This window comes from Delphinus delphis, chromosome 1, assembly GCF_949987515.2.
Source record: "Delphinus delphis chromosome 1, mDelDel1.2, whole genome shotgun sequence".
Lineage (NCBI taxonomy): Eukaryota > Metazoa > Chordata > Mammalia > Artiodactyla > Delphinidae > Delphinus > Delphinus delphis.
Window position 1 is genome coordinate 53,267,873 of NC_082683.1, and position 20,439 is coordinate 53,288,311.

General features: G+C 34.3%; 1 protein-coding gene and 1 non-coding gene across 2 annotated transcripts in view; one reads left to right on the forward strand and one right to left on the reverse strand.

Moving 5' to 3' along the window:
* Window positions 1-20,103, forward strand: part of ATG4C (autophagy related 4C cysteine peptidase) — a 93,320-nt gene extending 73,217 nt beyond the window's left edge. Inside the window, exons 10-11 of the mRNA XM_069541125.1 lie at window positions 1,042-1,161; window positions 15,831-20,103. Coding sequence (XP_069397226.1) covers window positions 1,042-1,161; window positions 15,831-15,998 — 288 coding nt within the window. The 3' untranslated portion in view covers window positions 15,999-20,103. The remainder of the gene's footprint in view (window positions 1-1,041; window positions 1,162-15,830) is intronic.
* Window positions 6,604-6,710, reverse strand: LOC132416783 (U6 spliceosomal RNA). Its single transcript, XR_009517724.1, has one exon. It is a non-coding gene; the product is annotated as a U6 spliceosomal RNA (small nuclear RNA).
* Window positions 20,104-20,439: the final 336 nt, after the last annotated feature.

The following is a 20,439-nucleotide window of genomic DNA, read 5'->3' on the forward strand; positions in this document are numbered from 1 at the left end:
TGCATCGGCAGGCGGACTCGCAACCACTGTGCCACCAGGGAAGCCCTGGCCCTCCTTTTCAACATAAACTTTTTTTTATACATACAAAAAAAGATTTGGTAGCATCAATAATTTTTAAGGACAAGTGTCTGAGCATTCACGCAGTTCAAAAAAAAAATCTTTTGAACAAAGTACCAGAGTGTAGTGGTGAAGAAAAAAAAAATTGGAATGATTAGCTTTATGTTCTGCCCTTTTCCTCCTTTTGCATTCTCTAAAGATACCAGACTCTACTAGTAGCCACAGCCTATTGACAAGAGTAGAGAGTCTAGAGCAGTCTCCTTACCTCATTTAAATCTTTAGCACTGTGACCACTTGAGAAAAGTGAACTAAGGGACAGGAGGACTGGTAAGGAGAAGGGCAAGGACCATAACAGAACAGTTTTCACCTGTATCCTGTGTGGGACTGAACAAGAACTTGAGGTAAAGCTCAGTAGAAGAGTGGGTTGGGAGAATGTGTAATTATGTGCTAATTGTGTCAATTGCTAAAACTCTCATGTTGATCTCTTTTTATATCATTATGGAACATTTTCATGAACCCGCGTATTTGTTTACAAAGTCTTCGTATTCTTATTCAAAGGTTTATAAACATTTAAAAAATCTCTAACCAAACAGACTTAATTACACTTTCTTAGAAATAGCTAACTTGATTCTAAACCTTGTACTAGCTATTCATGTCTTTTTCAGAGACACATTTTTTCTTCCCTTCTGCAAATGTTAGAAATGCACACCACTTTGACACACTTCCTTTCTTTTGCAGAATGGCACTAATGTTGCATAAGGTGGAGATCTGGTGAATTGAATATACACAATGTTGGCGCTTACGTTTTACAGCTTTGGAGATTGGGAGGGATCATCTTCAGAGCAGAGACTAAAACACCATTTGAAAGCATGTTTGTAGTTTGGAGGAAAGCTAGATAGCAAATTTTAAATTAAGTAATATTTTTGTATACTTAAGTCCATCAAATAAAACTAAATTAATCCTAAAGATCTTTTAAAATTACAGACATTCCACTGCCCTTCTCCCAAAAAGATGTCATTTCGAAAAATGGATCCTAGCTGTACAATAGGATTTTACTGTCGAAATGTTCAGGACTTCAAACGAGCTTCTGAAGAAATCACTAAGGTACTTTTATTTTAAATATTATAATAATATTTGTAAATGACCTAATTTTTATTAGAGGTAGCCTATCAGAAGATAAAAATATATAGATTATGATTCGTTTATAAAATTTCCCCTTGAATGTTAATATTATTAAGAATATTTTGAACCAGGAAATACAACTATTTGGGGATTCCTAGCTTTTGAGGATGATGAAATCACTTAGTGACCAATTGAAAGTATTGATTGCTCCACTAGGTGGCACTGTTGAAATAAAAATCTCTGCAAACTAGCTATGTGCAAGCAATTAGGTTATATTTTATTTGAAGAGGATTTTAAAAGGGCAATACCTTAGGGGGTAGAAAAAAATTAATGAAGTATTTGATCAAGCCAAATTGTGCATTATTTCTTGTTAGTCCAAGTGTTTTGATTTTTGTAAAGAGAAATGGTGTTTTTGGATTTCTCAGACTGTTTTATCAAATGAGCTGTATTGTTACCTTCCAATAAACTTGTTTAATCTGATCTATTCTACTTATAGGATCTTGGAAATAGGTTTATTTAACTCCTCTTATTACCTTTAAACTTCTGCATTTTTCTGGCCCTTGAGTACTGCTAAAACATTTATAGGGCCATAAACTCTGTCTATATTTAGTACTTTAGAAAGTAAAAAAATTACGTATTTAGGAAGTAAGACTAATTGGATGGCTCTCTTTATTAGTATCAGTATTATAGGTTATCATTTTTTATGGTAAGTAAAACTAAAACTAGAATCATTTTTGGGAATTCTTAACTTGAGCTCAGTTGTAATATGTATACCTTATTACTGCTTTACTTCCAATTAATTTTATTCAGGAAAATAGACATAGTGGGTTGAAATTTTAGTTTTATAATGTAAAAATAGAATGAAAAAAATAAAAAATTTCATTTAAGTTAGGTTTAGTTTACTTGACCTGCCATGTAAAAGAGGAAATTTAACAGGAACATGACAGAAAAATGAATGAGGAGAGGAGAAAATGAGATATGTGAGAACCTTTTCTTATTCCTCATTTCTCACAGTTGTCACCTTTTCATTCTTCTTTCAACCTGAAAGGCCAAGTGAACATAAGAAAATATGTTTTCTCCATTTTCCCCTCTTTTATTACTTGAAATTAGTATATACATTTGTATATTTTAGTTTGACAATTCTCTGGCTTTATGAAGTATCATGTACGTGCTAAAATATACAAATACAGATATGTGGTAATATAGATTGATGCTGATGAACATTTTCCATTAAAAAGTCCCATTTATGTTTCCATTAGTTTATTTTTTATCTAGGTTGAAATAAGTATATTTAGAACAGTGATGTAGTCTACCTCTGGAATAGAAAAAAGCCCAAATTACTGTTACCAAATTGAGAAAAACAATATTCATAAATGAGCTGCATGTTGATATTTTCTGATTAAAAACAGATAGTTTTGTGGTTTTATACTAATAGTTTTTACACTGGAAAACTACTTAGAAGTTATTGCTCTTGATGCATCTAAGTAATATGCAGTATTAAAGCAATGAGAAACCATGTTGAAATATAATATGGAAGTACTGAGAATTTTGCCAGAGTCAATTAACTTTGCTTTAATTATACTGTTGTTCTTAAGTTAATACCTTTTGGTAGCAGTATCAAAACCTCACTTTGTCAGTTAATAACTTGATCATTTACTTTCGCTTGGAAGATTGTAAGTTAAGCAATTTTCCTTCTTAAAAACTGAATTAAGCATTTTTAGTTAAACTGTTATTTTTTTCTTTGAAAATTAAAACATCTTAAATTATTTGTTTCTATATAGGATATATTTTCAGTTTTCTCATTTTGAAATTGAGGCCAGGTAGTCTAGATTCCCATGTTTTATTTGTAATGCTATGTGAATGAATATTCTAATGCTTATGCCACATGACTTTTAAAATGTTAGTAAAAATTGTTAAATTAATTCAGTGTTTAGCAGAGCTCAGTCCAGCAAGTATCTGAATAACTGTCATGTTGAAAACACAAAATGGCCAAGGCTTTGCCCTCAAGTAGCATTTATAGTTCAGGAGGCGGAATAAGACAAGTAGACATGTATTACATTGAATATGATAAGCATTCATACGGAAATAGAAATAAATTGATAGGGTAAGGAGGAGTGTTAAAATGAGAGAGATGTCGCATCCAAGTCAAAGTTCTTTATTGTGATGGTGATATTTAATATGAGCCCTAAAGTGTAGGCTTAATTTCTGTTGGCTAAGGGAGAAGGGGGAGGGTACGTCAAGCAGAGGAGATAACAAGAGGAAAAGTATTGGAAAAGAAAAATGTAGAGCTTCTCTAGAGAATGGCAAATAGTCCAATTTGTTAGGTGCCATGGATACATATAGGGCACGATTTTTTGTCTTCTGATTGCATGAATCAGAATCCCTAGAGATATGGCCTGGGAGCCTCCATTTCTAACAAACTTCACAAGTAATCTTGTACACCAAATTTGAGAACCACTAGTATAAGTGCAACCGAAAGTGTGATACTTGATGTTTTAAGTGACCCTGGGACAAATATTCTGATACTTATATATGTATATTCATATTAGAAAAGAATAGCTGGCTTATTAAACATGTGGTTTCCTACTTATCATTGACCTGTACAAGGCTACTGGGGTTAAAATTATGAAAAGAAAAATATTCATTAATTGTAATAGAGATGGCATATATAGTGAAAATAAGGAAGGAGGTATGTAAATGTCCAAGGCTTGGGAAACACTGCTATAGGAAATAGTGAAGGATGAGTCTAGAAAAGGAGGTTGGAATAATATTGTGGGGAGTATTGAATGCCAGACTGAAGAAGTTTGTACTTTGCAATATGTTCATTTTATTAAATTAGTTTTTAAAAATTTCAAGCATACAGAAATATAGAGGATAGAATAATAAATAGCCACGTGCTACCTCTAAGCTTAAGGGAGAAAAAAAATACCCCACGTATATAATCGAAGTGTATTACCCTTCCCCAATCTTACTCCCTTATTTCCTTCCCAGTGGTAGCCACTATCCTAAATTAGTGTAAATTAGTATACTTGATGTATCTGTAAACAACATACACTGTTTTTTTTGGTATGTTCTTAAACTTGTCATTAATTATATATTCATATAAAAATGTTATGTATCCTTTTGCAATTTGCTTTTTCATTTGATAGTGACTTGGAGATTATATCTATTCATGTTGGTCTAGCTTATTCATTTAAACTGCTAAATAGTAGTACATTTTACAGTATACTACATTTTTGTTTTCATCTTTATTGGAGTATAATTGCTTTACAATGGTGTGTTAGTTTCTGCTTTACAACAAAGTGAATCAGTCATGCATATACATATGTTCCCATATCTCCTCCCTCTTGCGTCTCCCTCCCTCCCACCCTCCCTATCCCACCCCTCCAGGCGGTCACAAAGCACCGAGCTGATCTCCCTGTGCTATGCAGTTGCTTCCCACTAGTTATCTACCTTACGTTTGGTAGTGTATATATGTCCATGCCTCTCTCTCGCTTTGTCACAGCTTACCCTTCCCCCTCCCCATATCCTCAAGTCCATTCTCTAGTAGGTCTGTGTCTTTATTCCTGTCTTACCCCTAGGTTCTTCATTACATTTTTTTTCTTAAATTCCATATATATGTGTTAGCATATGGTATTTGTCTTTCTCTTTCTGACTTCACTCTGTAAGACAGACTCTAGATCTATCCACCTCATTACAAATAGCTTAATTTCATTTCTTTTTATGGCTGAGTAATATTCCATTGTGTATATGTGCCACATCTTCTTTATCCATTCATCCGATGATGGACGCTTAGGTTGTTTCCATCTCCGGGCTATTGTAAATAGAGCTGCAATGAACATTTTGGTACATGACTCTTTTTGAATTACGGTGTTCTCAGGATATATGCCCAGTAGTGGGATTGCTGGGTCATATGGTAGTTCTATTTGTAGTTTTTTAAGGAACCTCCATACTGCTCTCCATAGTGGCTGTATCAATTTACATTGCCACCAACAGTGCCAGAGGGTTCCTCTTTCTCCACACCCTCTCCAGCATTTATTGTTTGTAGATTTTCTGATGATGGCCATTCTGACTGCTGTGAGATGATATCTCATTGTAGTTTTGATTTGCACTTCTCTAATGATTAGTGATGTTGAGCATTCTTTCATGTGTTTGTTGGCAGTCTGTATATCTTCTTTGGGGAAATGTCTATTTAGGTCTTCTGACCATTTTTGGATTGGGTTGTTTGTTTTTTTATTATTGAGCTGCATGAGCTGCTTGTAAAGTTTGGAGATGAATCCTTTGTCAGTTTCTTCATTTGCAAATATTTTCTCCCATTCTGAGGGTTGTCTTTTGGTCTTGTTTATGGTTTACTTTGCTGTGCAAAAGCTTTGAAGTTTCATTAGGTCCCATTTGTTTATTTTTGTTTTTATTTCCATTTCTCTAGGAGGTGGGTCAAAAAGGACCTTGCTGTGATTTATGTCATAGAGTGTTCTGCCTGTGTTTTCCTCTAAGAGTTTGATAGTGTCTGGCCTTACATTTAGGTCTTTAATCCATTTTGAGCTTATTTTTGTGTATGGTGTTAGGGAGTGATCTAATCTCATACTTTTACATGTAGCTGTCCAGTTTTCCCAGCACCACTTATTGAAGAGACTGTCCTTTCTCCACTGTACATTCCTGCCTCCTTTATCAAAGATAAGGTGACCATATGTGCGTGGGTTTATCTCTGGACTTTCTATCCTGTTCCATTGATCTATATTTCTGTTTTTGTGCCAGTACCATGCTATCTTGATTACTGTAGCTTTGTAGTATAGTCTGAAGTCAGGGAGCCTGATTCCTCCAGCTCCGTTTTTCGTTCTCAAGATTGCTTTGGCTATTCGGGGTCTTCTGTGTTTTCATACAAATTGTGAAATTTTTTGTTCTAGTTCTGTGAAAAATGCCAGTGATAGTTTGATAAGGATTGCATTGAATCTGTAGATTGCTTTGGGTAGTACAGTCATTTTCACAATGTTGATTCTTCCAATCCAAGAACATGGTATATCTTTCCATCTCTTTGTATCATCTTTAATTTCTTTCATCAGTGTCTTACAGCTTTCTGCAAACAGGTCTTTTGTCTCCTTAGGTAGGTTTATTCCTAGATACTTTATTCTTTTTGTTGCAATGGTAAATGGGAGTGTTTTCTTGATTTTACTTTCAGATTTTTCATCATTAGTGTATAGGAATGCCAGAGATTTCTGTGCATTAATTTTGTATCCTGCTACTTTACCAAATTCATTGATTAGCTCTAGCAGTTTTCTGGTAGCATCTTTAGGATTCTCTATGTATAGTATCATGTCATCTGCAAACAGTGACAGCTTTACTTCTTCTTTTCCAATTTGGATTCCTTTTATTTCCTTTTCTTCTCTGATTGCTGTGACTGAAACTTCCAGAACTATGTTGAATAAGAAAAATATGGAACGCTTCACAAATTTGCCTGTCATCCTTGAGCAGGGACCGTGCTAATCTTCTCTGTATCGTTCCAATTTTAGTATATGTGCTGCCGAAGCGAGCACTACAGTATACTACGTTTTAAAACATGTATTTATTTATTTATTGAATTTTTTGAAGTATAGTTGATTTACAGTGTTACCTTAATGTCTGCTGTACAGTTGTACATATATATGTATATATATTCTTTTATACATGTATATTCTCAGTTGTACATATATATACTTTTTTGTATTCTTTTCCATTATGGTTTATCACAGGATATTGAATATAGTTCCCTGTGCTGTACAGTAGGACCTTGTTGTTTGTTTATTTATTTATTGAGGTACAGATGTTGAACATCTTTTCATATACCTGTTGGCCAATCGGCATGTCTTCTTTAAAGAAACAACTATTTAGGTTTTCTCCCCATTTTTTGATTGGGTTGTTTGTTTTGATATTGAGTAGTATGAGCTGTTTGTATATTTTAGATATTAACCCTTTGTCAGGTGCATCGTTTGCAAATATTTTCTCCCATTCTGTAGGTTGTCTTTTAATTTTGTTGATGGTTTCCTTTGCTGTGCAAAAGCTTATAAGTTTGTTTAGGTCCCATTTGTTTACTTTTGCTCTTATTTCTTTTGTCTTGGGAGACTGATCTAAGAAAATATTGCTATGATTTATGTCGAAGAATGTTTTGTCTATGTTCTCTTCTGGGAGTTTTATGGTGTCATGTCCTGTATTTAGGTCTTTAAGACATTTTGATTTTGTTTTGTATATCGTTTGAGGGGGTGTTCTAATTTCACTGATTTATGTGAGGCTGTCCAGCTTTCCCAGCACCACTTGCTGAAGAGATTGTCTTTTCTCCATTGTATATTCTTGCTTCCTTTGTTATAGATTAATTGACAGTAGGTGTGTGGGTTTACTTCTGGGCTCTCTATTCTGTTCCATCGATCTATGTGTCTGTGTGCCAATACCATGCTGTTTTGTTTACTGTAGCTTTGTAGTATTGTCTGAAGTCTCGGAGGGTTTTGCCTCCAGCTTTGTTCTTTTCCCTGAGGAATGCTTTGGCAACTCTGGGTCTTTTGTGGTTCCATATAAATTTTAGTATTATTTGTTCTAGTTCTGTGAAAAATGTCTTGGATAATATGATAGGGATTTCATTAAATCTGTAGATTGCTTTGAGTAGTACAGCCTTTTAACAATATTAATTCTGTCAATCCAAGAGCATGAGATATCTTTCCATTTCTTTAAATCATCTTCAGTTTCCTTTATGAGAGTTTTATAGTTTTCAGTGTATAGGTCTTTCACCTAGGATGCTGCCATTTTAGATTAGCACTACAATTCATTTCCTTCTAATCTTTTTTCTTTCTTTTTTTAATAATTGTGTTTTTTCTTTTTTATATTGAATTATAATTGACATGCAATATTAGACTAGTTTCAGTTGTACAACATGGTGATTCAGTATTTTTACACATTATGCAGTGATCACCATGATAAGTCCAGTTACCATCTGTCACCATACAGAGTAATTACAGTATTATAGACTATATTCCCCATGGTGTAGAATATGTCCCTGTGACTTTTTTATTTTATTATATTTATTTATTTATTTATTTATTTATTTAAACATCTTTATTGGAGTATAATTGCTTTACAATGGTGTGTTAGTTTCTGCTTTATAACAAAGTGAATCAGTTATACATATACATATATCCCCATATCTCTTCCCTCTTGTGTCTCCCTCCCTCCCACCCTCCCTATCCCACCCCTCTAGGTGCTCACAAAGCACTGAGCTGATCTCCCTGTGCTATGCAGCTGCTTCCCACTAGCTATCTGTTTTACATTTGGTAGTGTATATATGTCCATGCCACTCTCTCACTTTGTCCCAGCTTACCCTTGCCCCGCCTCGTATCCTCAAGTCCATTCTCTAGTAGGTCTGTGTCTTTATTCCTGTCTTGCCCCTAGTTCTTCATGACCTTTTTTTTTGTTCTGTTTTTTAGATTCCGTATATATGTGTTAGCACACAGTATTTGTTTTTCTCTTTCTGACTTACTTCACTGTGTATGACAGACTCTAGGTCCATCCACCTCACTACAAATAACTCAATTTTGTTTCCTTTTATGGCTGAGTAATATTCCATTGTATATATGTGCCACATCTTCTTTATCCATTCATCTGTTGATGGACACTTAGGTTGCTTCCATGTCCAGGCTATTGTAAATAGAGCTGCAAGGAACATTGTGGTGCATGACTCTTTTTGAATTATGGTTTTCTCAGGGTATGTGCCCAGTAGTGGGATTGCTGGGTCATATGGTAGTTCTATTTGTAGTTTTTTAAGGAACCTCCATACTGCTCTCCATAGTGGCTGTATCAATTTACATTGCCACCAACAGTGCCAGAGGGTTCCTCTTTCTCCACACCCTCTCCAGCATTTATTGTTTGTAGATTTTTTGATGATGGCCATTCTGACCTGTGTGAGATGATACCTCATTTTAGTTTTGATTTGCATTTCTCTAACGATTAATGATGTTGAGCATTCTTTCATGTGTTTGTTGGCAATCTGTATATTTTCTTTGGAGAAATGTCTTTTTAGGTCTTCTGCCCATTTTTGGATTGGGTTGTTTGTTTTTTTGATATTGAGCTGCATGAGCTGCTTGTAAATTTTGGAGATGAATCCTTTGTCAGTTGCTTTATTTGCAAATATTTTCTCGCATTCTGACGGTTGTCTTTTGGTCTTGTTTATGTTGCCCTTTGCTGTACAAAAGCTTTTAAGTTTCATTAGGTCTCATTTGTTTATTTTTGTTTTTATTTCCATTTCTCTAGGAGGTGGGTCAAAAAGGACCTTGCTGTGATTTATGTCATAGAGTGTTCTGCCTATGTTTTCCTCTAAGAGTTTGATAGTGTCTGGCCTTACATTTAGGTCTTTAATCCATTTTGAGTTTATTTTTGTTTATGTTGTTAGGGAGTGTTCTAATTTCATTCTTTTACAATTAGCTGTCTAGTTTTCCCAGCACTGCTTATTGAAGATGCTGTCTCTTCTCCATTTTATATTCTTGCCTCCTTTATCAAAGATAAGATGACCACAGGTGTGTGGGTGTATCTCTGTGCTTTCTATCCTGTTCCATTGATCTATCTTTCTGTTTTTGTGCCAGTACCATACTGTCTTGATTACTGTAGCTTTGTAGTATAGTCTGAAGTCAGGGAGCCTTATTCCTCCAGCTCCGTTTTTCTTTCTCAAGATTGCTTTGGTTATATGGGTTTTTTTGTGTTTTCATAAAAATTGTGAAATTTTTTGTTCAAATCTGTGAAAAATGCCAGTGGTAGTTTGATGGGTATTGCATTGAATCTGTAGATTGCTTTGGGTAGTAGAGTCATTTTCACAATGTTGATTCTTCCAATCCAAGAACATGGTATATCTCTCCATCTCTTTGTATCATCTTTAATTTCTTTCATCAGTGTCTTATAATTTTCTGCATACAGGTCTTTTGTCTCCTTAGGTAGGTTTATTCCTAGATATTTTATTCTTTTTGTTGCAGTGGTAAATGGGAGTGTTTTCTTAACTTCACTTTCAGATTTTTCATCATTAGTGTGTAGGAATGCCAGAGATTTCTGTGCATTAATTTTGTATCCTGCTACTTTACCAAATTCATTGATTAACTCTAGTAGTTTTCTGGGGGCATCTTTATGATTCTCTTTGTATAGTATCATGTCATCTGCAAACAATGACAGTTTTACTTCTTCTTTTCCAATTTGTATTCCATTTATTTCTTTTGCTTCTCTGATTGCCGTGGCCAGGACTTCCAAAACTGTGCTGAATAATAGTGGCGAGAGTGGACATCCTTTTCTTGTTTCTGATCTTAGAGGAAATGCTTTCAGTTTTTCACCTTTGAGAATGGTGTTTGCTGTGGGTTTGTAATATATGGGCTTTATTATGTTGATGTAGGGTCCCTCTGTGCCCACTCCCTGGAGAGTTTTTAATCATAAATAGGTGTTGAATTTTGTGAAAAGCTTTTTCTGCATTTATTGAGATGATCATTTGGTTTTTATTCTTCAGTTTATTAATATTGGTGTATCACATTGATTTTTTTAACATTTCTATTGGAGTATAATTGCTTACAATGTTGTGTTAGTTTCTGCTGTATAACAAAGTGGATCAGCTATATCACATTGATTGATTTGCATATATTGAAGAATCCTTGCATCCCTGGGATAAATCCCACTGCCATGGTGTATGATCCTTTTAATGTGCTGTTGGATTCTGTTTGCTAGTATTTTGTTGAGGATTTTTGCATCTATATTCATCAGTGATATTGGCCTATAGTTTTCTTCTTTCGTAACATCTTTGTCTGGTTTTGGTATCAGGGTGGTGGTGGCCTCGTAGAATGAGTTTGGGAGTGTTCCTCCCTCTGATATATTTTGGAAGAGTTTGAGAAACTTAGGTGTTAGCGCTCCTCTAAATGTTTGATAGAATTTGCCTGTGAAGCCATCTGGTCCTGGGCTTTTGTTTGTTGGAACTTTTTTTTTTTTTTTTTTTTTTTTTTTGCGGTACGTGGGCCTCTCACTGTTGTGGCCACTCCCGTTGTGGAGCACAGGCTCCAGACGCGCAGGCTCAGCGGCCATGGCTCATGGGCCCAGCTGCTCCGTGGCATGTGGGATCTTCCCAGACCGGGGCACGAACCTGTCTCCCCTGCACCGGCAGGCGGACTCTGAACCACTGCACCACCAGGGAAGCCCTGTTGGAACATTTTTAATCACAGTTTCACTTTCAGTGCTTGTGATTGGTCTGTTTATATTTTCTATTTCTTCCTGGTTCAGTCTGGTAAGGTTGTGCTTTTCTAAAAATTTGTCCATTTCTTCCAGGTTGTCCATTTTATTGGCATAGAGTTGCTTGTAGTAGTCTCTTATGATGCTTTGTATTTCTTTGGGGTCCATTGTAACTTCTCCTTTTTCATTTCTAATTTTATTTATTTGAGTCCTCTCCCTCTTCTTCTTGATGAGTCTGGCTAAAGGTTTATGAATTTTGTTTATCTTCTCAAAGAACCGGCTTTTAGTTTTATTGATCTTTGCTATTGTTTTCTTTGTTTCTATTTCATTTATTTCTGCTCTGATCTTTATGATTTCTTTCCTTCTGCTGACTTTGGGTTTTGTTTGTTCTTCTCTCTCTAGTTCCTTTAGGTGTAAGTTTAGATTGTTTATTTGGGATTTTTCTTGTTTCTTGAGGTAGGATTTTATTGCTATAAACTTCCCTCTTAGAACTTCCTTTGCCGCATCCCATAGGTTTTGGATCACTGTGTTTTCATTGTCATTTGTCTCTAGGTACTTTCTGACTTCCTCTTTGATTTCTTCAGTGATCTCTTGGTTATTTAGTAATGTATTGTTTAGCCTCCATGTGTTTGTGTTTTTTTATGTTTTCTTCCCTGTAATTTATTTCTATTCTCATAGCATTGTGGTCGGAAAAGATGCTTGTTAGATTTCAATTTTCTTAAATTTACCAAGGCTTGATTTGTGACCCAAGATGTGATCTATCCTGGAGAATGTTCTGTGCGCACTTGAGACGAAAGTGTAATCTGCTGTTTTCAGATGGAATGTCCTATAAATATTAGTTAAATCTGTGTGGTCTGTTGTGTCGTTTAAAGCTTGTGTTTTCTTATTTATTTTCTGTCTGGATGATCTGTGCACAGGTGTAAGTGAGGTGTTAGGTTACCCCACTATTACTGTGTTACTGTCAGTTTCCTCTTTTATAGCTGTTAGCATTTGCCTTATGTATTGAAGTGCTCCTATGTTGGTTGCATATATATTTATAATTGTTATATGTTCTTGGATTGATCCCTTGGTCATTATGTAGTATCCTTCCTTGTCTCTTGTAACATTCTTTATTTTAAAGTCTATTTTGTCTGATATGAGTATTGCTACTCCAGCTTTCTTTTGATTTCCATTTGCATGGAAAATTTTTTCATCCCCTTACTTTCAGTCTGTATGTGTCCCTAGGTCTGCAGTGGGTCTCCTATAAACAGCGTATATATGCGTCTTGTATTTGTATCTATTCAGCAAGCCTGTGTCTTTTGGTTGGAGCATTTAATCCATTCATATTTAAGGTAATTATCGACATGTATGTTCCTATTACCATTTTCTTAATTGTTTTGGGTTTGTTTTTGTAGGTCCTTTTCTTCTCTTGTGTTTCCCACTTAGAGAAGTTCCTTTAGCATTTGTTTTAGAGCTGGTTTGGTGGTGCTGAATTCTCTTTGCTTTTGCTTGTCTGTAAAGCTTTTGATTTCTCCATCGAATCTGAATGAGATCCTTGCCGGGTAGAATCATCTTGGTTGTAGGTTCCTCCCTCTCTTTAAATATATCATACCATTCCCTTCTGGCTTGTAGAGTTTCTGCTGAGAAATCAGCTGTTAACCTAATGGGAGTTCCCTTGTATGTTATTTGTTGTTTTTCCCTTGCTGCTTTCAATAATTTCTCTTTGTGTTTAATTTTTGTCAATTTGATTACTATGTGTCTTGGCATGTTTCTCCTTGGGTTTATCCTGCCTGGTACTCTCAGCACTTCCTGGGCTTGCTGGCTGTTTCCTTTCCCATGTTAGGGAAGTTTTTGACCATAATCTCTTCAAATATTTTCTCTGGTCCTTTCTCTCTCTCTTCTTCTGGGACCCCTATAATGTGAATGTTAGTGCATTTAATGTTGTCCCAGAGGTCTCTTAGGCTGTCTTCATTTATTTTCATTCTTTTTTCTTTATTCTGTTCCACAGCAATGAATTCCACCATTCTGTCTTCCAGGTCACTTATCCATTCTTCTACCTCAGTTATTCTGCTATTGATTCTGTCTAGTGTATTTTTGTTTTCAGATGTTGTGTTGTTCATCTCTGTTTGTTTGTTCTTTAATTCTTCTAGATCTTTGTTAAACATTTCGTGCATCTTCTCAGTCTTTGCCTCCGTTCTTTTTCAAGGTCTAGGACCATGTTCACTATCATTATTCTGAATTCTTTTTCTGGAAGGTTACCTCTATCCACTTCATTTAGTTGTTTTTCGGGATTTTATCTTATTCCCTCATCTGATACATAGTCCTCTGCCTTTTCATTTTGTCTATCTTTCTGTGAATGTGGTTTTCATTCCACAGGCTGGAGGATTGTAGTTCAGTATTTATTATGTAATGTTAAAGGAAAAACAGGATAAACACTATATATAAAATTTAATCTCAGTTTTGTTAAAGTAATTTTAAACATGTACTTTAAAAAATCTAGAAGGAAATACAACAAAATATTAAATATTTCCCCAAGTTATTAAATGTCTTTCATTATCTTTATTTTGTATAATATCTCAATTGATATAATACCCCAAGTCATATAGATAACCTAATTCCGAATTTTCTTTGTGCAGATTTTATATTATCCATTATGGAGGGACCTTAATGTTTTGACAGTGCATCCTATTTTGTAGTATAAAAAAGAAAACTAAACTTTTCCCTTCTAATAGAAGTTCAAATCAATGGTTATTCTTTATAAAAAAAAGTCTAAAAAATTCTTGATATGGTGCTTAGAGCTTTGAAAAGCATTTGAAAGGCGTCTTGATTTTGAAAGAAAGGATGAAGACATGATAATGTTAGCTTTGCGTGTTGAGTTGAAAATGATACAATTATACCTGCTTGTTAGATACTGGACTTTTATAAGTGATGTTAAATGAATATAAAATGGTAACAATTTTGGACTGTATTCCAGCCATTGGCTGGAGGTGAAAGGTGATTGATCAGATGCCGGCCCCCTCTGTCTCTTACTTTTCATTTCCACATTTTTGCCCTTCTCTCTACCTTTTTTTTTTAGAATATAAGTTAAATGAATTTGAGAAGTGTAAAAAGCAGGAGCAGAATATGAATTATAGGATCAATCATATTTCATCACATCTGGTTTTTTAAGTACTTGATTGTTTTTAAATGGTTCATTTCCACTCAATTAGAAAATGGATTTCATATTAACTGTCTCATTGAAATATTTTAAATTTAACATTGTATCTATATCCTAGGGCTACATATTTATTTTAGCCAAGAGAATCTATAAATGTAATATATAAGAATTTGATGAGCCTTCAGTTGAATATCAACATTTGGGAGAATTTAGTTTTTACTGCTAAAATTATCCTTAAATTATATTTAATTGATCATGATTAATGATGTATAAGTACTATTGATATTTTTTCAGCATTCTTTGTAACTCACATAAACTTTTCAGAATCCTTCTTATAAGTCCTGGTTACCTATAGAAATGTTTATTTCTATAAAAACATCCTTCACTCAAAAATTTTTGTTCACCTTAAAATGAAAATTGTTTTAATTTTTTAATAGACTTTGTTTAACGGAAATATTTAAATGGTTTAGAATGGGTTGTTGGCTTGTCAACGAATCCCAAATTGACAGAGGTTATATAAAGGTTGTTGGTGTTCTCACAAAATTCCAGATATTACTTATTTTACTTCTAAATTGTGTAATGTAACTTTAGAAGGTAATATGTAAAGTGTGGATTGTTACTGTGTATAAGAATACTGTTTTTCATCTTAACTAGATTATTGCAGAAATATATTTTTTTTAATATAGAAATCTTTGAAAAGACCAAACTTGATTTTAAAAAATAACTTTTTATTGCTTTTGGTCATCCTAACATTTCTCTGAGATAAGGAGATTCGATAACTTTTGCCCAGTTTTATAGGTGATACTCAGGTAGAGTGATTTGTCAAAGATCACATCAAAGTTAAGTTGTAGAAGTGAGATTAGAATGGACCTTTTGACTTAGTTTAATTTTTTTTTCTGTGTTATGGTACTAAACAGTCATTCACAGTATTTTACCATAATCAGTGATACCATTTTGTTTTATTGTCTGTTACCACCAATAGAAGATAAATCTTAACTCACTAGTAAGCCTTCAAACAAATGTGACCAAAAGACTTTACTTTGGGGGGTTTTGGGTAGGAATGATAATATAGTTAATTTCTGATGGTCTAATCCTAATGGGGAAGTAGGTATTTAGCGATAAATAAACTATACAATGCTGATCAACTTTTGTCTTTTAGCCAGCACAGTAAAGCAGTAGCACTGGATAAATGTAAATGAGAGAAGCTAACAAGAGAGATTCAGGGCTAAAACATTAGATTTCATCATGTGGTCCTACTGTGTACTATTGCATCCAATAAGGGGTTCTTCTGTTCTTTCTGTTACAGATGCTGAAAATTTCTTCTAAGGAGAAATATCCCTTATTTACTTTTGTAAATGGTCATTCCAGAGACTATGATTTTACATCTACTACAGCCAATGAAGAAGACCTTTTCTCAGAGGATGAAAAGAAAAGATTAAAAAGATTTAGCACAGAAGAGTTTGTCTTGCTGTAAAGATTAGCACATTTGTGCTTGATGAGAAGAAATCCTTTGAAGGAAGCAAAATGAAGAGAAACAAGTATACGTGAAACTGGTTTATTTTCACAAATACCTTAATTTTATATGTTCTTTAAAAAAAGAACATTTGAAAATATACAAGTTTTAAAGATATTTTTTTGAAAGAGAAATGATTCAGTGAATCTTGATTTCTAATAAATATCAAGTGATTCTGGCTGCATTCCTGTTTCCCTAAGATCTGCTAATGATAACTCTACCTTAACTGCAAGTCTTCCAGTCTTCAAATTCTTCCACCTGGGTCCAGTATTCTCCTGAAGGTTTTGTGATATTGGGCCCCAAAATAGGATCACCAAATAGTTTCAAAAGCTTCAGATTATACTAATGACCAGAAGAGCAGAGAATGAATCTTCAGTGCTGCCTAAGCCTCCTGATATTAATGCAACCAAAGGATGCTTTTGGATGTATCTTGATATATTAAATAGTAATTTTTAGCTGTGATATGATATAATTACATAAGCAGAATTTTGAGTTAAGGTAATACTTAGCAATATGATTTTACAGTGGCACCTCATTTTACTTGCTGTTGAGCCTTGTCTGAGCAGTGAAGGTAAAGTATTGGTTTTCCCTACAGATTTAAAGGTTATGTTATTACTAATAACTACATCCAATCTAACAGATAAAGGCAAAATTGTTTGTTTCCTATCTCAAAAATGAAATTTTATGGAAACTCTACTTATTATGCAGTTTTAAAATCTAAAGATAAGTACCAGGAAAGATATCAGTAGATGCTCCTCCATGTGATTTTTGCTATTTGTATAAATCAGTGCAGTGGCCATCTATAAGGTAAATCTGCCTTAAGTGTGTTATGTATTGCTTAAAGGCAAATATGTGATATAAAAGTATGAGTTATTATTGAGCCAGGTTTATAAAATAAGTACTTTAATAAAGATGTAAGAACTTAAAATGCCTTTGTTTTGGTTTTAATGGGATTATTTTAATCCTTTCATTTGAAAAATCATTGTCTCAAATGAATTCTGTTTATTTATAATGAAGGCAAATAATATTGTTGCTTTGAAAGCAAGTATTAACTTATTTTATGAAGCTTCCATGTTTCAGTGTGAAAAGGTGACTTATAAAGACATAAAATTGGGTATCATTTAAAGTCATTGATATTTTCCCTTCAGGAAGCCTATTTGTTAGGTTTAGAGTTACATGCAAAACTGAAAGAGGGTGGGCAGATAGATTGCTTTGGTATGCCTGATGAGAGAAATCAGGTTTGGCATTTCCTGGTGAAGATATTTTATTGAATTCAAAAAATAGTCAGTAATCTAAAATTTTCCTTTACCCTAGATGAAATCTGGACAAGTTAAGTATGGTACTGATTTTCGTAGAATGCGAAAGCAGTACAGGTACAACAAGAAGCCAGTGGTATGCCTGATTTTATACACTGCAGCTCCCTCGTCTAAAGTACTGCAATTTGTTGTTCCTATACACCTGCAGTAGTCACAGGATTCTACAATAAACACATCAAATGAGAGCACCATATCTTCAAACAAATCAGAACTGACTGTAAGTGTTCTCTTACAAGGACTATATACAAGCTTAGAATTACAGAATAGCATTCTGTTATTTTCACAGCATATTTGGGGATGAGATAAAATTATACCTGGACAAAGTTGAGGTGAGAGGAGGGAGAAACTTCCTTTACATTGCATTATATTGAAAATACTCAGAATATTGCACAGACAAGACAGATCTTACAATACAATCATCCCCATGACTGAGAATAAATGGTTAGGATCAGAAATTATTAGACTAATATGCATATAAAAAGTATTCAACAATATGTATGAATGAATGCATGCATTCATGAAAATTGAGAGATAGGCTGATGGATTTATCTTGCCTATTAATAATAAAAAAATCAGCTTCAGCCAAGGACGAGCCAAAAGTTGTGCTAATATTTTACTGGAAAGACAGCAACAAAACTACATCATTAGATTTAGAATAGAGGTTTCAGACTTTGTTTTGAACACAGATTTCATTTAAAGTTCTGACAGCCAGTAAACTCAGTCAATAAAGCTATTGGATGATCTCTTTCAGCCTGGAATAAAAGAAAGTAAAAAGAGACAAGATTCTGAAGTGGGTGTTCTGTTAGAATTATGATAGGAGGATCCTCCATTTGGACATCAATATTAAGATACTAGATTTTACCATTAACGTATCAGAAATGAATTTAAAAAATTTTTGATGTGACTTTTTGGTGGCAAAGTTTTCTTTTCTCTCTTCTTCATAAAATTTGACACTTTGAATCCCCTTTTGTCAATGTATTAACCACCAGCAGGCAATCTTGAGAGTCATCATTTGGTGAATGAATGAAAAGATCCTTTATAGTGTAAGTCTATGCAAAAGAATTTCCCAGAGGTATCCATTTTTCTGTTTTTACGTTAAACCAACCCCATTGAATTTGTATTAGTGAGAAGACAACATTAGAAGATTAAAAATTCTGTTAACCTTAGGATTTAGCATTGTCCAAGGGCAAACATATCTAAAAATATATATGTTAATGTCATCTTATTTTTAGGAGAATGGAAACAAAATACATGTTTGTATTAGGTAGAAAAATTATTGTGCTACCCTCTAAACTGAGAAATTTAGAAACTCAGTTTTCCCCTATTTTAAGTCAATAGTCCAGACACCGCTGTCATTCAAGAATGAATCCCCAAAAAATTCTATAGAGAATTATCTTTCATTTATAATGTTATTGAAAATTAAATTAATAAGTATAAATATAATATTTATATTTTATACTAAGACAATATAATAAGAATTGGGAATTCATGGGTTTTAAAAGAAGTTATTTTATAAGCAGGAAAGGTAAAGAGAGGAAAGTTAGAAGTCCAATAGAAGTCTGATAACAAAAGGATGAGAGAATTATTGACAGCAAGTTTTGAGTGTGTCTAGGCAAATACACCATATCAAACTGACACAGGTAAAAAGTATGAATTTAAAAGGCTTGAAGGCTGGGATGATCTAAAATTTTTTAAAAAAATATTTAATTTATTACTTTCTTTTTTTTGTCTGCGTTGGGTCTTAGTTGTGGCACGTGGGATCTTTTGTTGAGATGCATGGGCCTCTCTCCAGTTGTGGTGCACAGGCTTCTCTTTAGTTGTGGCGTGCGGGCTCCAGGGTTTGTGAGCTCCGGAGCAAGTGGGCTCTGTAGTTTGTGGCACACGGGCTCTCTTGTTGAGGCATGCAAGCCCACTAGTTGTGGTGCACGGGCTTATTTGCCCTGCGGCATGTGGGATCTTAGTTCCCCGACCAGGGATCGAACTCACGTCCCCCGCATTGGAAGGCAGATTCTTTACCACTGGACCACCACGGAAGTCCCTGGGATGATTTAAAATTTGATGTAGGCATTGGAAGAAAGTAAATACTGACTGATACCAAAAGGTAGATATGTGGCTACCATGTTGCACAACTCCAGGGGGGCACTGTTTTCAGTGTAATGTGAATGGCACTCCTGGAGTTGTACAATGTGGCATCCTTGTAGCTACTTGCTATTTATACAGCACTGTTCTGATCAATTCAGTTGTATCAAATTATAGCTAATGAATCTAAGATGGGGAATTAGATCTGGGATTAAGGAGACAATTAAGGAGTCCTGAGACTTGGATGATCCTATAATGGAGCAGGTCAGGAGAGTCCATAGTTAGGACTTTATCTAGTAAGTTATCAGGGAGTTTTAATGGAGAGGTACACATACATATTTAAGTTATTTCCAAGTTACTTTAACTAGATATCATAGAAAAAAAATCCACCCTACACTTCTGCTACCTCAATATAGTATTTTCACTTGTCTATATTGTCTTCTATTTTGTGTTTAATAGGTTGAATTTTGATTCTTATTTTTAAAATTTAACTGCATTCTATTTGATGGAGAGAGCCACCACTTATTGTGTAATGACATTGTCTCTCTGACTTGCATGGTAGTCTTTCCTGTGTCTTGTATCTGGTTCCTAAACCTGATTCACTGTGCTTGGCCAGTTTTGTGGCTACCAGCCCATGTCTAGAGAGAGAGACCTGGAGAGAGACTCTTATTTTCGTACATAGTGTGTTCCTGTAAACACTTAAAACAGCTGAATGTGAAGGAACTGAGCCATAGATGCTTTCAAACAATATTTTAAGGAAGGTTCTGTCCCAGAGAGTGTGAAATATTATGGAAATATTAAAAACATTATAAAATTATTTTAATCATATAGTCTTGACATAATCTTAGAGTTCTAGCATTTCATAGATGTTCTTTATTTTGTTCTTTTATAGTCAAACATACAGTTGATTGACTTAAAGTCCAGTGAGCATTTCATTGAGGCTGATGATTATTTCTATCTTTATATTAATTATATGAAGTTTGAGACCTACATTTCTTACCGTGAGT